The 18,203-nt window shown below is 52.8% G+C and overlaps 1 protein-coding gene across 1 annotated transcript in view; it reads right to left on the reverse strand.

Moving 5' to 3' along the window:
* Nucleotides 1-18,203, reverse strand: part of Ptprn2 (protein tyrosine phosphatase receptor type N2) — a 653,364-nt gene that overhangs the window by 340,825 nt on the left and 294,336 nt on the right. Inside the window, 1 exon segment of the mRNA XM_040742316.1 lies at nt 9,204-9,283. Coding sequence (XP_040598250.1) covers nt 9,204-9,283 — 80 coding nt within the window.

Below are 18,203 nucleotides of genomic sequence, written 5' to 3' on the forward strand. Positions count from 1 at the left end.
GACAGGGCAGGTGGTTACGGGGCAAGGTGGGGCGGAGGGGTTTAGTCAATCCCAGATGTCACCAAGTGGGCAACCAAGAATCGCCACCACGGCCTTGTCTAACATAACCGCTTCCTAAAGACAGCCTCATCCTCTTACTGTTTCACAGCAGGAAGTCCCCTAACCTGCCTCTCTCACACCCCCAGTAGGTTCCTTATTTGCTGAGCTCTGCATTCCCTCTGAGAATTCCACCAGATGTTTTCCACGACTGGCCAGGAAGCTACTATCCCAAGCTTCGTGGACCTTGCCTGATAAATCTCTAAATCCCGCCTCAGCCGTGAGCATAGCCCATGAGAAGGCCTACACCAAGAGTGCTGGGCTCACTTCCCTGAAGCAGCAGCTGCCCGGCGAGGTCGAGGGTCATCGGTATGCCGGACGGGGCAGTGGGAGGAGATGGGCCCGGAGGCCACCAAAGGCTGAGAGGAGAGCGGGGAAGCCCTCACGAATGCATACCAGAATTCCTTCCTATGATAGTCAGACTGGACCGGGAACTAGGAAAGTAATGGCAGACAGAGGGAAGAGCAGGCCAGTGGGGCTTGGAAACCCCAGCGAGGGTGGGTGCAAGACACTATCATCTGTGAAGGGAATGGCTGAGTGCCCTCCGGTGAGCGCAGCCATAGCAGAGCCCCTAGGCCAGCTGCACAAGTTCCAAACTTCATTTTCCTGCTTTTCATTGTTCTTCAGTATGATGGAAAAGGCTTGTGTGCATGAGACATCCCCCCCCCCCAGGGGCTGGGCTCTACCTCCCCAGTGGAGCCTTATTCTGTAGGTCTAAGGACAGCCCACATGTAGATTTGTCCCTAGTTCTCATCTCAAACCCGAAGGGAACTAGATTCCTCTGCAAGAGAGGCATCACCTTCTGCATGACGAGGGAACAGTCAGCTCCCCCCCCCCAAAAGGTAGGCAAATGCCCAGTGTCAAAGCTAAATGTTAAGGGCATCGTCAATCAGCCAAAGACCAAACACCTGCCCCATTCTAGCCAGAAACGCGGCAGACTTCTTGAACCAGGTGGTAGCCTGAGCTGAGCACCAGCAGCAGGGGGGGTATGGAGGGCCGTGAAGATGGGGGCTGCTAGTTCGTTCAAACCGCTTCGTGTTCTGGGGACGAGTCCGTGCAACTGCTTTTGCTGAGGGTTTAAAAACCGGAAACCTGCCTGCTTCCTTTGCAAGCGTAACGAGACAAGGCGTTGACAAAGCGCACACGGCCTTCAGACCTGAGAGGGGCGACTGTGCGTCCGCCTTTGATGGGAGCCGGTGAGCGGCACAGGTCGGGTCCGTCCCTCTCGACTGCCCGTGGGCAACGTGGCGACTCTGTGCTGACACTGTCCTTGGGCTTCACGATGCCACGTTTAGTGCAAACGCAAGTCCTGGTGTCAGCAGGCGTGGCCCGTGGAGAGAGCCCAAGGAACACTTCAGCGTGTGATGCAACTGTCCCACCCCTGTTAGGGAATACATATGCCTCTCTCCTAAACCTGTTGGAACTGTGGTCCCCGCTCCTGCAGGGAAGGACGCAGATGGCTGGTCTCTCTGTGATGGTGTGCGCTCTCTGACTCTGGATGTCCTGGGGAACGCCAGGCCGGCAGTAACGACCGACGGTTTCGCCCAAGTCCTTTAGAATTTAATTTATGCTCTCAAGCCAGCTCCTTCCTGAGCCGCTCGGGACTGAAGCAGCCTGTGGAGGAGTGGGCACTATTTTCGGCCCATTTGAAAGAGAAGACACCGACAGGTTTAAAAGGGCAAACGGGTGGCCGAAATACAGAACACGGCCTTGAAGGGAGGTTGCCAGTCCCGTCTCCTCCTTAACTTCACCTCATCAGGGTTAGGGACTGTGAAACTTCAGCCCATATGCCAAAGAGGGCTACGAACAATGAGGAGACCAGCTCTCACCACGCGCGCACACATACACACACACACACACACACACACACACACACACACCCCACCCCGTTCCTGGTCCATGAGACACATCTAGTTGCCATGGAGATCGGCATCTGCAGAATTCCCCGGAGGAGGCTTCTGACGGACACTTCTTCCCTCTGCTCAGACACAGCCTGCGAACCTGAGCTGAGGGAGGCTGCCAAAGGGAACCCCAGCCAAGGAGGTCTACAGGGAGGGGGTCTCTAGCTGAGGGGATGGGTGGCAGGGACGAGGGAGGCTGCAGAGAGGGCTCGGGGGACTGGGGCAAGGAGAGGCTCTAAGCTCTGAAATAAGGAAGGTATATTGCTGCTAAGTCTGACAGTCATCCACGTAGAGGCTGGGCTGCTCTCGGGCAGGGCTGGAGCTGTCACCCATGCAGCCCTTTGGTCCTATTGACTAATTTGCACCTGAAATGTTCATCATGCCAGGCGCTGGGGTCCCATTATGCAACCACCTACAGTGCTGCCCCGGGCCTGTGGGTCCAATAGGACTACTATACTGTTTGACCACACTCTTGCATTTTCTGATGGAGTCATGCTCCGGGGCCATGTGGAGTTCCAACCTCTGTGTAACTCAGCCACCCATCTCAGAGCAAGCTGCTCAGAGTGTGGTGTTCCTGACCCAGCAGGACACGGTAAGCTAACATGCAGACAAAATGTTGGAAGCTGTGTCTGGTCTCGTGCAGACTCAACACAACGGCACATCCGTTCGTGGCAGGATTGCTGGCCTTGCCCTAGTCCCCCATGCTCAGGAGTCCCCTGTGCCTGCCCTCAGTTCTGATACTTTCTCAAGCCATCTGCAGAGGTCTGGATGGAAACTCATAGGAAGTGGCGCTCACAGGAAGTGGCGCTCTTTGGAGGTGCAGCCCTTGTTGAAGGAGGTGTGTCACTGAGGGGGGCAGGCTCTGAGGTCTCAGAAGTTCAAGCCAGGTCTCGTGGCTCATACTCTCTGTCCCTGCTGCACGAGGATCCAGATACAGAACTCTTGGCGCTTTCTCCAGCACCGTGTCTGCCTGCATGCCACCATGTTTCCCACCATGATGGTAATGGACAGACCCTCTGGACTGTAAGCCGGTCCCCAGTTAAATGTTTGTAAGAGCTGGCTGTGGTCATGGTGTCTCTTCACAGCAATTAGAAACCCTAGCTAAGCCATCTTTTTTTTCTTTACCTCCCAACCCCGAGTCCTGTCCTCAGCTGACCAGCTGTGGGATGATCACTCACACTGCTGAGGGTTTAACCTGCTGTATGCATGCTTGCGTGCGTGCGTGCGTGCGTGCGTGCGTGCGTGCGTGTGTGTGTGTGTGTGTGTGTGTGTGTGTGTGTAGCAAATCCCCCTCCCCTGGCCACACTTAGGATGAAGGGATAGTGCTAAGTACCAGTGGGCTAAGGAGGAAAGCTGAAGTGTTGGGCCGTTACCAGACAGACAGCCATGTCTCCAGAGCCAGTTACCTCCTGCATAGCCTGAGGTGGTCCCACATATCCTGGACTGAAGCAGTAGAGTCGGGCAATGGCTCAATGACACTTGGATTTAAGACAACCACTGGCACCTGTGTTCCACGAGCCCTGACGGGGAGCATGGGCGAGCCGTTGGGGAGGTGCTTAGAGTTGATGCCAGACTTCAGAGCTAGCTCCCTAGTCTCTCTTCTCTTCGTCTAGTTGCCATGGGAACTGGCATCTGTAGAACTCCCAACAGGAGGCTTTTGACAAACATTGCTCCCCGCTCCCCCACTCAGAGACAGCCTGCTTAGCTGGTCTGGGGAGGGGGGGCGGCGTGAGGGGCTTCCAGAATGTGACCTGGTGTATGCAGGCTCACACTTTGCCTACCGTCCCCAGGACTTATTTGAAGACACATGACATATGCAGTGACGTCACCCCAGTGGTGCCCATCCCCGTTTCTGGAACAGGGCACCCTCATGTGGGTGCGACGGTACTTCCGCCTCCGAGCTGAGAGAACGGGAGAAAGTAGACACACCTCTGTGTGTGAACAGAGAAAGAGCGGCCAACCAGGGAGGACACGGATGGGTTACCCTGGATCTACGGAAGACAGGCTTGGCACTGCTAAAGACAAGCCAGGTTGAGGAAGAGGAAGCGGTGGGTGTCTGCTGAGAGTCCCCGTGAGGTTGCAACTCTCTACGGCTGCTGTTGCTGGGGAGGGTCACTGCCACAGACACAGTCACTCTGGGGCCCCTGCTAGCCAGTGTGCCCTGCAATCAGTCTCTGACCCAGCAGCGCCTTTAGGTACTGGCGGCTGGTAGAGGGGAAGAGAGGGAATTAACATCTGTAGAGCACCAAGGGACCAGATCCCAGCAATGGCCACAGGCCAGCACTGGCTTGCTGCCTGTCCGTCTTTATCTTATCCTGGTCAGGGCCTGCTGGTCACTGAAAGTCATAATTCTCATAGTCATTGCCTGTCTTTGTTATGGTTTCTGCCTTGGTAAAATACTTATTATAGAATGTTTATAGAGTGTTAAAATACTACAGAGTGTTTATTTCATCTTATAGCTTGTATCCCATCATCCAGAGGAGTCAGGGGGCAGGAACTTGAGACGTGCACCCTAGAGTCAGGAACTGATTCAGAGGCCAGGGAGGGGTGCTGCTTACTGGCTTGTTCCTCATGGCTTACTCATCCTGCTTTCTTATACCGCCCAAGACCACCTGCCCAGGGATAGCACCATTCACAGAGGTGTGGACCCAAGTCATTAATCAAGAAAATGTCCCACAGGCTTGCCCACAGGCCAACCTAGTAGGAATATTTTTTCTCAGTTGAGCTTCTCTCTTCCCAGATGATTGTAGCTTTTATGCCAAGTTGATCAAACAGTAGCCAGCACTCTGCCCCAGGCACAGCCTGCTTGGCACAAAAGGCCAGGCCCGCAGGGAAGAAACTGCGATTTTCCCATCCTGAGCCCTGTCAACACACGTAACTTCACTGTAGGAGTCCCCTTCCTGTGACTACGATGAGAGATACTTGATCTGAGGTCTGTTTCCGCTCACTGTTTCACAAGAGTTGGTGTGTGGCTGTTTCGCTGACTGCTGTGGGCCTGTGGCGGCGGCGAATTGCGGTGAGAGCGCACGGCAGAGGAGGTTGGGGGAGGGGATAGGAAAGGGCCTGGGTTTCTGATATCACTCTCTCGATGATGCTTTTGAGATGACCTACCACCAGGGTCATCCCACTGACTTTCCGTTGCCTCCCCACTACCAACACAAAAGACAAAAAGACTCAGCACACAGACAGACAGCCTTTGGGTCTACATCTCCCCTCGGATCCACCCCTAATGGCAACGCTGGTGAAATAAAAATTCCTGCTTTGCTCAATGTGTGTGTGAACCCCCCAGACACTTCCTGCCCCAGGAGTGACAGACCTAAGCGTAGGTACAAACCGTGAAAGAAGTGTCCGGACTCGAGCCTGCGCTGGCACCACCACGTGCTGCCGTACGCCGAGGCCCCTGACCTCTGCCCTGAGGTCCCCTCCGACCAGGCTCTGCCGTTTTTGCTGCCTCTGCCTGCGGTTCCCACCCATGTGGTTTCCCTTGTCCGCATCATCGCTGTCCCGGTCCACAGGGCCATCTGCATTCACAGGACTGTCACTGGCCTCTCGTGTCCCCTCCCTTGTTCCTACCCCGGTCAGCATCCATGCCGCTCACCTGCCTCCTCCTCCCCTTCATCGTCTCCCTCTCGCCACATCTTGGTATCTCAGTCTGAATTTTAAAAAAAGTTTGTTTTTTTTTAATACCACTAAAATGCAAGCCATGCTTTGTCACCTGCCTGAAACCCTTCGGCTGGTACGGTTCCAGATCATGTTACCTTGCCTTTGAACTGTTTCCCCCTGAGACTGGTTGGGAATAGACGACTCCTGAGTAAAGAGCCCTCAAAGGAGCCAGGCATGCCCGGTGGCGGTGAGGAAATCACTCACCGCGGCTGCTGAGGTAGAAGAATAACTTTGGCAGGAAAAGCCCAACCTAGGGTCACGAAGCAGAGGCAGAATGAGCGTGTCCAGGTGCTTACGGGTAACTTAGTGCAAAGTTTAATCCGTGGAGTCCCCGTAGAGATGGAGGAAATGTACACTCTTGCCTCTACAAGATGAGCAAGGGCCTTTTGGTTTTGAAAAGGGAAATACAAAAGTTGGTGAGAAACCAAGGATTAAGGGAAAACTCCCAATGAAATGAGAGTAAGAACAAAATTTTTTTTTGGAAAGGCGACCATGGGCACAAAGCCCCACCCCCTAGCTGGGGGGCTACTGGCCGTTGAGGAGGGTAGTTTTTGTTAAGGGTGTGTGTGACCCCCCCCAGTGGGTTGACCATGCTGTAGAGTAGGCCCCACACCCACCAGTGTCTAGGCAGCACAAACTGATTTGATGGGTTTTAGAAAAGATCACAAAAAGTCGGGCAGGTGAGGAAAAGTGGATCTGAGAGAAACTGAGGAGTGAATTTAAAGCGCATGGCATGAAAGTCTCCCGCTAATCAGAAAAATGAAAAAATGCAATGTGACGGGGGAAGCCCTGTCTTACTGGTTGATAAATAGAGCACTGTTGGCCAACAGGGAAGCAAGATAATGTGGGACTAGGAGTGGAGGAGGATTCTGGGAAATGTAGTCAAGAGCGGAGAGTCTCCAAGCGATTTGGGGAGGAGAGGGTGCAAGTCTGGCATTCTCGGTCAGATAAGACCTTATAAAAATATATACTAGTAATTGTGGGTTAGTAATTAAGTCAGAGCTAGCCATTAAGAAATCATAGCAAATGACCAACAGCTTCAAAATTAATATAGCATCTCGTGTGTTATTTGGGGGCTAAAGCAGCAGCGGGACCCAGGCGGGAATCCCGCAACAGTAATGAGTGTCAAAAAGAAGGAAGGATGGAGTGAAGGGGGGAAGGAAGGGAGGGAGGGAGGAAGGAAGGGAGGACAGACTTTTCTGTGGTTGTCACACTGGCTGACAATCCAGGCACAGAACCACCGTGACTACCAGTGTCACCACGCCCTCCTAGGCACAGGACGCACATCTTTGTATACGACTCGCTGCCTTAACAGCCACAAATTCTGATACTCATCCCCAGGTTCCTACTAGGCAGGACTCCCATCAGGGGACAAGCGAGTGAGTAGACTGCCACACAGACAGAGTGGAGGACCGCTCGTCCACGGGCAAGCACAAGGCAGACAGAGTGGAGGACCGCTCGTCCACGGGCAAGCACAAGACAGAGTGGAGGACCGCTCGTCCACGGGCAAGCACAAGGCAGACAGAGTGGAGGACCGCTCGTCCACGGGCAAGCACAAGACCGTGCCATTTGCGGGAGAATGGGCGAGACTGGAGATGGCGGTGGGCAACATAGCAAGTCAGAAGGGCGGAGACAAGGGCTCTGTGTTCTCACGTGTGGAGCCTGTGCTTTGAAAAAGGGATACGAAAAAATAGAAGGGGATTATTAGAGTAGAGCAGCAGAGGGTAAGGGGAAAACGGAGAGAGAGGGAGGGTCGTGGGGAATGAGTGTGACCAGAGGACATACGGAGGTGTAGGAAAATGTCACGGTGAAGCCCACGATCTTTGTATAATTAATACAGCTTAATCACAGAAGAAAGTAGGACCTAAGATAAATTTATCGAAGCAGGGTTCCCAGAAAGGAGTCACCTGGGACCAGGAAGAGATTGTGAATGGCCGGAGTGATCGCACTTGCCATGCAGTGTTAACACGGTGTGGCGCTTGGTGGGGACAGATTCGGTATTAAGTGTATACCTGTTCGCTAATTTACGTATCAGTTTTTACAAAATTGGCAAAAAAAAAAATGTAAGTTCTGTTACCAGGGTTACACCTCCTTCACTAACGGAAAAGGAAGTCTCTGTGCCACTCGGTTCCTCAGAGGCCGAATGTAAGCTGTGAGTGGGCTTTCAGGTGCCTTATCATAATTCCAGGAACTTCTACAGAAGGCTCTGTTGGGTTTACTGACGTAAGCACCAGGGACGTTCCAAACTGTGCCTGCCCCAATAAGACATTAGGAAGTTTTTTGACGACACTGGTAAGGTTTACGTCACCTTCTGAAACGAAAGGGTCCTGGAAATGCCTTTTAAGACAAAAATCCTACTTCTTTATCCATACCCGGAACATCCCTCGGCAGGCCGCCCATTCTCACCCCCTCTTAGGAGGTGTGAGTGGATGCTCACAGTACGTGGGCTGACGGTCTCAGCCTTATTTTTTCCTCACACAGCATCAAGTCCACCCGTAATAACAACGGTACTGTTAAGAACATGAAAGGAGCACATATTTTTACACTCTGTACACGTGCTTGCAGCTCTATACATGTTCAAGCAGGGAGAACCCCGTGGCTTGAACACCTGTGGTGGTGTAGCCGTTCCAGGGAAGGGAAAGCGCCATGACACGGAGGAGGAGGCCGGTCACAAAGTGCTCTGACCGCACACACTTCAGTGACGGCTCAGCGGCGGGTGAAGTGTTACCAGTCTCGAAGTTGGTAGGAACACTGGCGTCTAAAGCCACTTATGTATGGGTCAGTACCAAAAACAACTCACGAATTTAGCAACGCGTAAAGGTTGAAGGGGACCGGTACTCTTCCGTGTCTGGGACTGTGCCCTCAGCCTGGCCTCCCCAGAAATAGACTTAAGAGTGTGAACATCCTTCAGGCAAGTCATTCCAAACGCCAGAGCTACGTGTTATGCTACGTGACCTTCCTCACGACCAAGATTCACAGACCATTGCCCACAGGAGCGCTCGGTGGGTCAGAACGCAGTATGGAAGATGTACAAACTGCCCCTTCCTCCAGGGAGCTAACCAGTCGTGTTTTCCAGCGACATTGCTGATCACATCTCTACGCTCACTACTAGTTCACCGGGACAGAGGTCTCAGAGATGCCCTGAAGCTTTCCAGAAGCCACTGTGTTCTCTCACACCTCTAGACCCTGAGATGGGTCCCGTGGGGCCAGCTGCAAATCCAGAGTGCTCCCGGCTGGCACGGCGTGAAGTCCTCTCACTCAGAGCTACAGATGCCAACCCTCAATCTGCAGAGCTTCACGGCTCAGACACAACAAGGTCTCTTGGCAAAACCCAGGCCAACAACGCATTAGAGAAACCAAAGGAGGAGGCCCAGGCCAGCGCATGAGGAGAACAAAACGAGGAGGCCCAGCTGGGCTCAACCCTAGTCACGCCACCTCAGACTTGGCCAGTGACGACAGTGCGGTTCCAGACTGCTCTCTGCCACGGCCGCGTGTGTATGTGTGTATGCATGAGCACACACAGTCACAAGAAGACAGCCTTACCTGTGGCTTTGATGACGTCTGCGGTTGTCATGTTTTGGATGTTGGCGCTCACTTTGAAGGTCACCGCTGGCCCCAGAACTCTGGAAGAGATCATTTAGGGACAAGGTTATTCCTACATCAATATGTTAGAAGCACCCAGGCCAGGCCTTACTGTTCCTGCTTCTGTTTCTCTTGGACACTGAGCCTCTGTTACCATGTCTAGTAATTCTATTGATGACTTTTCTCTAACACACACATACACACACACACACACATATGCATACACACATGTATGCACAAACACATACACACCATTGCACTGACGGTGCACTCTTTATTTTTTCCCAAGTCAGGGTTTCTCTGCGTAGCTTTGGACTTGCTCCGCAGACCAGGCTGGCCTAGAACTCAGAGAGATCTGCCTGCCTCTGCCTCCCAAGGGCAAGGGATGTACTCCTACCAAAAGAAAAGTACTCACACGTGACAAAGGGGACGGGTGTTCCTGCGTGTGTAAAGGGGAAGCTGTTGTAGAAAAGGACCTCGTTCTCGAGCACCAAGAGCCGAGGGCAGAGTGGGGAGAAGTGTTTTCAAACCTCCTTCCCGCAGGAGCCACTTGAAGGCCTATCGCATCATTAAGAGCTACTTAATACGAAAGTCGCTGCCAGGAAGTTGCTAGGCAGGAATTACCAAAACCGCCTGGAGCTTTGTGGAGGCCACGCTGAACGCGGCTTTGAAGAAATGCATCGCTTTACGGTTGAAATCATCTGTGGAACTCCCTTGTGGCACAGGGGCCGGGGATTGTGCGCAGGAAGCACAGGACTGTGTGTGTAGGGTCTGCTCTTGAAGGCAGGTCAGCCCTCTGTCTCCACAATCAATGACCCTTAGACTCTTCATGAACGGACACCTTAAGCACCGTCTGAGGGCAGATCCTGTGACAGGCTAGCAGCGGGAACAGCAGCAGCCCAGCTGCTGAGCTTCCACACACCAGCTGAAAGTCCCCACACCCTCACCAGCCCCGCACTCTGGTCGGAGTGCAGAACTGCCCCTGAGACCGAAACTACCACACGCCTACCACCCCCGTCCACCCTCCCCACCCTCGGCACGGGCTCGGCAGTCGTTTGCCCTTGCCCAGCTAAGATGCTGCTGGGTCTGAGCCTTTCTTTAAGCCACACACTCTTGTCTGTGGACTGAGACATACGATCCCTGCCCATGATATCTTCATCTCAACTACTGCGATTTCAGGTCCACCACCCTCCAGTCAGCCCAGCGCTCCAGCGCACCGTGGGCGGAAGCTGGCTTGCTGTGGCAAGGCGGATAGTGACCATTCCGGCGACCCAGAATCACTTTGGCCTCCCTGAGATCTGTACTGGGGAGTTATTGTCTCTGAGGAGGACTAACCCCCTGGCGTCATGCCACAAACGTCCAGAGCTCACATTCCGTTAAAATCCATAGGAATGCTGGCATTATTTTTCCATACTGTCACCTCGTTCAAATGTGTCTTGCTGTATGACAAAACTGAGGAATTTCTGTGTTCAGCTTTCCTGTCTGAGAATCCAGAGAACTTTGAAGTTATTGTGGTGCTTATGTGGGCACAGGGTGTGTGTGTGGGGGGGGTGGCTGCCATCATTCCTCAGCAATCCCTGCTCCTACGGAGGAAGGAGATCTCACCTTTGTCTGTATCCACACACCTCCCCAAATCAGTCCTGGATTTGTATCTCCAGAAGGACTTTCTAGGAACGAGGGACAGAACTGGGCCTGTTTGCTAAAACCCTGGAGATAGGTAACAGCGTGATCTCCAAATGCTGACAATTCTGCCTCTGTGGCCGCCCCCTCCTCACCATGTCTGGGAACACCCGTGGCAGAGGGTTGTCCAAGACCTGAGTCAAGCCTGAATGTGCCATGAGTGCCCAGACCTCATGGACTTCTGTATCAGAGTAGTCCCCAGGACTAGGCACAGGGTCCCCCGATGTCTCTAGGGGACCTGAGCAGAGCATCCACCAGTGAGGGCGGGACAACGTCACTGAAAATAAGCCTTGTGGTGTCCAAGAACTCATTAGGAGAAGTCTAGCACCTGGGTGGTCAAAAGTGTCACTTGAGTCCTTGGCAATGACACTGGGCACTTAGGAACAGGCTTCACGGATGCTCTCTCTGTGTGTGTGTTTCTTGCTTATGAAAAAGAAGCTGCCCCTGGCCTTGGATGCTCAGGAGAGGGGGAAACAACCAAGGACAGGGGCTGCCACATTGCATGCCCTGCCCGGGCCCACGGCAGCCCAGCAGCTGTTGGTTAGCTGCACGCAATGCTTGCAAGGTTGAAAGAGATCAGCCTAGGGAGCGGCCCAGCTCCTCTGCTGGGAAGCTACGCTTCGGAAGCCTGTAACCCTTGGTTCTACAGAGAACACAGGGAGCTCCGCATTCCCTTGCCACACACAGCATTTACGGTCTTTAAGACATGGGACACCCTGCCTCGGAGAATCTTCCCTGTGGGACCTCCCTGGTTGATCGGGTGTGATGAGACCCTATGGCACTCTTGGAGCACTCCAAATAGTTTGCTGAGAAAGCAAGAGGAGAGGCTGGGGGAGGGGGTTGGTCTTCGGGAGAGGAAAAAATAATGCTCAGTGAGTGAGGGTCATTGCGTGAGGTCTTATAAGGGCCTGAGAAGGAAGCCGCTCTGGTGATAGTGTCAGTGAACACTTGGACAGGAGCTGTGGTAGGACCTCCTGGGCCAACAATTATTCCAAAGTCACTCACCCTGGCCCACACAGTGTTGGAGCTCTGATCAGGAACGAATCAAACTGTTAGAACCTTCTCTAGGATGCACCCTTTTCTACCAACTACACTGGAAATAAGTTCTGTGGTCACATGGTATGGATTATGGAAGCCCCACCACCACCACCATGTGTCCTCCTGCACTGCCGTTAGCTGGGTAGCTCTACCCTTAGAGTACCCACAGCAAGGCATGCCCTGAGCTGTAAATCAGTTGACTCTGACGTTGGACTATACAGGATAAGCATGTCCTCGAGCTGGTTTACAGGGCATGACCTCTAGGCTTATGGGTTTCTCCTCAGCAGATGGTTGGCCTTCAACTAGCCATCTATAACATGCTGCCTCCCCGATACCTCAGGGACCATTGCAGAAGACGGAGAGGAAAGACTGCAAGACCCAGAGGTTAGCAAAAGTACTGCTGCGATGGTGATGGGGATATTACACTCATGAATTTACAGTGGCTGGGGGTTTCCTACACAACACCTGCACAAGATCGAGCCAGTGAAAAGTTCAGCATGGATGGGGAGGGGCTCACAGAGAACTCTTCCTACCCAAGAGGCTTTGGACAACTGAAGGTTTACTCCTCAATAACATGCTACTCGTGCACAACGTAACTGTACTGCATGCCCCCACACAAGTCAAATAAAGATCAGAATTGGGGTACAATTAGGAAGATTTCCCCAACAGAAAGTTAGAGGAAATGCCCAGGTGCGGCAAGGAACCAAGAGGCATTCACTTTGTTCTTTGACTTTCAAGTTTTCCTTCAGATTTGGCGATAATTACTGAGAACACACGGCAGGCAATCTCGTTATCCCTAAGAACTGTGTTCTCTGATGTCAGTGAATGCTGGAGAGATGCTGTCCCAGGGAAGCAGGCCAGGTTCCTGGGCTCTGACCGGTGTGATGGGTATGCAGAGCTCTGTCTCTGTGTGTACATTTCCGTTCAAATCCATGTTTCGATCTATGCTGGTGAGTGGTTGGTATCGAACTCACAGCCTGAGTGGAGCGTTGAAGACATGCCTGCTTTCTCTGTGTGGCACCAGGCAGTTCGACAGTGATTCAGCATCTTGCCCGGGTACAGACTGAGGGAAGCAGAGTGCAGGTCGCCTATGACTTTAAGATTTGCACTTTAGGAACCATCTGTAGACAGTTGCAATGGGCCTGAGCTTGAGAGGGTCGTTAGCTGAGTTGCCAGTACCAGTGCATCCCATAATAGGGGACTCTTGGTGTGGGAGCACATCTGTCTGCTCTGGGTCATGGTCCCAGAAGGACCATCAACTGGCTGGCAACCAAGTTCTCTCGCTGTTATGGATGGTAGAAAAAAGAAAAAGGAAAAAGAAAACAAACAAAAACAAAGGGAGGAGCTTGTAAACTTTGACCTAGGAAAGAAAGGGTCTTTGATGGGGTGGGGGGTGTTCTTCCGTATGCTGTGAATATACGTTTCTCTAATTGGTTGATGAATAAAGCTGTTTCAGCCAATGGACAGGCAGAGTATAGCCAAGCAGGAAGTAAAGGCTAGGAGAATTCTGGGAAGAGGAACACGGAGAGAGTGAGTCCCTGCCTAGGACACAGGAGACCCAGGAGACCCAGGCATTCTCTGGTTGCAGGACTGGGTGGGACAGAACTTCTGCCTATGGGTATGACACTTATGTGGGCATGACACTTATGTGGTTGCTTAGGTGTAGGCATGTGTGCCACCCTTCAAGAGGCCCCTAGACACGTTGGGTACAAAACCTATATTCCTGAGACTTTGCAGAATTCCTTCAATTAAAGATGCTGCTAACCACACTAAGCATGCCACGCAGGCAGGGTGTGTTTGTGGTTCAGCAGCGTTCCGGCTGCCTTTGTCTCTGCTGGACACTTCACACGTGCTTAACAATCATTCCTTCTCTTTTAGGATCGTAAAGCAGGCCTACAAAGAACAGAAGGGCTGTGTAGGATTTTAACGGTAACACTGGGTGTAATTTCCGGAGCATTCTCATCCTGTGACTTGTAAAATAAACTGCTTGACCTTACACTAACACCAACCAGTGCTGGGCACAGCAGCACCGCTCGACTGTAGGCTACGTAGAAGCCTGTCTCTTAATGCTATTGTTAAGTAGTCGCAACATTCAGTGTAATGTCGGTAAGGGACTATGTGTCTATCCACTGTGCTCCAAGGAGAGCAGTCAGAACTCCCTGAGTTCTGCCCACACTCAGACCTGCCATCCCATCAAAAGTGGACCAGGCAAGCAAGTTCTATTGTTGTAAACCGTTTCCAAAGCAAAAGCACTGCACCACGAAAGCCTAGCTAACAAGAGTTCCACTCGGGCTGCTGGGTTTGTATTCTCCCTCCTTTCCTCCCTTCCTCCCTCCCTCCTTCCCTCCCTCCCTCTTTCCCTCTCTCCCCCTCTCTCTCCCCCTCCCCCTCCCTCTCCTGGCTCCTACCCAACACAGGATTGGGGGCCTCCAGGCAAACTTTAAGACCTTCCTCCAGCAGTGGTAGCTGTCTTCATGAACACTGCACTGAAGCTGAAGACAAGCTCAGACACTAGATTCCCGTGACCCTTCATGGATAAGATAGCCAAGGTACACCAGGCAACAACAGAGTTTGGGGGTTCATAGCCTAATGTTGACACTTTGTAGCCACCAAGAATGTAAAGGCCATCCTTTTCAGTGAATGAACTTGGTTGAAAGTTGTTTAGAAATTAATTTTATTAACTTCAAGCAGATTGCTGATTGGACTTTTTGATGGCACATTTTTCCTTAGCCTGATAGACCAGCGTGTGCTTTGTCTGTTTGATGCCTTGATTTTGTGAGAGGCCCGTATGATTTGTGGATGATGGATGGACAGACGGATGGACGGACGGAAGGACAGATGGAAGGAGGGTGGGTAGATGGACGGATGAACTAGTCAGTGGGTGGGTGAATATATTTTGTTAATCTGAACCCATCACGAGAAGGGAGGTGGTGCCACTCTCTCTTATAGAGAAGACTTTGGGATACCATTGCATCAGCACCATGGCCTGAGGACCCCCCCCCCACCATGCCCTGCTCTCAGCTCTCCTGTGAACTATCTCTAGTCCCAGGGCCAACCGCATCATGTGGGGACTAGGCATTGCGGGGGCTGTATAGAGCTGATGACGGCAAGGCAAGAAACCACATGGGCTCCTGAGAGGTTCCGGAGTTTGCCTTGCTCTTCACCGCTTGGAATGATTGGGAAGGGTCAGGCTACCTTCCCCCTCTGGAGTCCTATGCTTAGTTAGTGTAGGAAATGTTGATGCCTTTGGCCAAAGCACAGGCTTCACTTATGAGAGGGAAGCACAAGTTTCCCATAATGACGTCCAAATACCCAACACCTTATGCCCTGCAAGTGCCTGTTTAGTCTAAAGACAGGTAGTGTGACACACTTTCCCCATTCCTAGGTGCTATTTCAAGGGAGCCACGAGCATTTGTCTCTGGCCCCAAGGTCAGCCCTTTGCGATCTTCTCCTTGTCCAGGCGAGCACTGGGGGCAGAGCCTGCCCTCTGACCCAGTGACATGGTTGACTGTACTGTTGCAGGCACAGGAGGGCAGGCTGTAGGCACCCAAGCTGCAGTGATACATATTTACTGAGGTGTTCCTCCAGTTTCTGAATCTTCCTGCTGAAGGCACTGTTCCATTTACCCCAGGCAGACTCCCTGATGTCCATTTACCTTGGACTGCAGAGGCAAACTAGGGCATAGCCCATGGAGGTGCAGCAGCTCAAACCCTTTTGAGACAAAGGGACAAGGCTAGGGGTCAAATAGTAAATAAAACGAAGTGCAGTCCCTGAAAAGTCTGCAAACTTCCCAGATTGCCTGCTACTTAGAGGGTGACACGACAGGGCACAGGCCAGGGAGAAGGGGTGTGAGGTCCATACTGGAGTGCCGGTGTCTGCCCAGGAGATGCTGATGATGTGCAGGTGAGGCTGCCCATGGCTGCACCTCGGTCACTGCCCCGAACAAGCGCACCAGTGAGGAACAGAACTGCGTCTTGAAAGATGAGAGCCATACATCTCAATCGCGGCCTCGGGCTTTCAGTGGGCTCTGTGCAGCCCATGTCGACCCGGGGCTCTGCGGTTCATCCGGAGAGCTGGCTGGGCTCCAAGCTCTCGGAAACACCTTTTCCTCCTCCCGTTCTTCCCACCTGAGCAGATGCTGCGGGGGAGAGCGGCATTCATCAGCCAGCCCAGGACAGCCGTGATTAGTTATAAAATCATAACTGTGGCCGCTGTATGTTCTGCTGGCGTAATTACATCAGCATGCTAATGTCGTTTTAATGGTCTCTAATGATGTAATAAGAAATAATGGGATTTATTTGACAGCTACATAACCATTAACAAAACATATTAAGCATAACTAGCGCTCCCATAAAAATGCAGATGATGTCGGTGAGCGCCAGCCCACGTTGCCCTGAGTTTTCTACCTCTGAGACAATGAGTGGTTCTCAGGGTGAGCTCTTAGATGAAGCACTCAGATGAAGACGGCCAAGTCAGGTCATGCTAGCTATGAGCCCACACACCCGAGACACTCCTGAGGTCTAGTTAATGCCCGTGTCGGCCCGCGGAACGTGTGTCCTTCTCTGCCGAGCCAGCTGCAGCTCACGCGTTTAAAAGAGGAGAGCTGCTAACCCCGCCGCCCGTGCACACGGGCAGCACACACTCTGGGTGCCGTGGCACAGACTCTGCTGGGCATGCCTCGGGGTTCTGGGGAGGACTTTGGAGGCAGCTGGGAGCAACATTTAGCTCAGACCTGGGATTAGAATTACGAATAGGAGGAAAAGGCAGCAGAGACCATGGGGGTGGCCCGAATCCCAGAGTTCCACCTTTGCCAGGAAGGTTGTGTGACAAGCCTACTCTAGAAAGAAGGACTGCATGTTTCCTGAGCAGGAAGGAGGTCTGTCTAGTAAAAAAAAAAATCACAACGAAGTCAGCCAGGGAAGCTCAGGCCTGTGTTGGGACATCCCTGTGTTGGGAGAAGGACGGGTCTATGGTGAATAGGAAGATAGGAATGAGGCAAAGAAGCCTAGATAGGGATCGGGAGTTGTGGTGTGGAGCTTGGGGTAGAGGACCTCCCATGCCATCATCCCTTGGTCCTAGAGCCTCCTCCCAATGCCTGGACCAACGTGTGGTGGCCCTCTCTTCAAAAGTTACCAGGTGTATCGGTTACTGTTTTCGTTGCTGTAAGCAGAATACTTGGCAAAGAACGGGTTTATTGGCGTACGGCTTGAAGACGCAGCCCACCATGGTGGGGGGTGGGGGAGGCACAGCAGAAGGAGACAGAGGCAGGTGGTGGATTGCGTCCACCGTCAGAAAGCAGATACTGGCGGAAGGAGACAGGCACTGGGCTCCTGGGTCAGGAAAACTGATCTCCAGCCTGGATAGCCGCATTAGGTTCTCCCTGAGGGAAACCTCTTACCTTGCCCTAACAGCTCCTAAAAGTGGAGCCACGGAGGCTTGAAAGGTGCCCCTTCCCCTGCCTCGGGACTACAGCGGGTGGCTCAGGAGGCCTGGCCTGGAGAGGAACGGTGTCTACCACCTGCTATGCAACGGTGATCACCACATCCCTTCCTTGTGGCAGGTGCTGACTCCTCGGGATTTTTAAGACGTGCTAGAACCAGTTGGGGAAGAGAAAGGTGGGTAAGACTTGCCCGGGCACACTGTACATAGGCAGGCTCTCAGGAATTGCTTGTATAGTGGCCACGAGCCCTCCACCCACATTTCCCTCTGTCGTCTTACCCCAAGGGTAATATGGTTATACTCCCAGCTTCCGCATCCCACACAACGGTGCCTCGAGATCAGCTGTGCAGGCTGTGGGACAGCTCCACCAGCAGGCAGAGGGGGCAAATGGGGACAGCGGCGACAGTGTAGCCCTTCCAAACACAAATTCCCTCTAACGCACCTGCTACCTGCCGCTCAACCATTAAGAAGGGTTTCCGTCATGGAGAATGTGAGTTTTAGTTACCCTACACACCAGGGTAAGCTTTGCACCACAGGAAACTCTATGTGCTGGGAGGTGGGGTGGGGTGGGGATGGGCAGCAGAAAAATCTGTGTGTTCCGATGTCTTCTTTCCTGCTGACATGCGTGAGGTGCCTGAGCTACAACCGCCTCCCACCCAGGCTGGCCCCACACTGCCGTGCTCCTGTGACATTGGCTCTTCTGGAAGTCTGCCCCAGTCTCTCCTACCATATGACCGCTTTCAACCACAAACCAACCAAGGTGCACACCAACTCTCTCGTCCTCCCTCTGCAAAAATGGCAGTG

This window comes from Mesocricetus auratus, unplaced genomic scaffold, assembly GCF_017639785.1.
Source record: "Mesocricetus auratus isolate SY011 unplaced genomic scaffold, BCM_Maur_2.0 Super-Scaffold_15014, whole genome shotgun sequence".
NCBI classification, from domain to species: domain Eukaryota; kingdom Metazoa; phylum Chordata; class Mammalia; order Rodentia; family Cricetidae; genus Mesocricetus; species Mesocricetus auratus.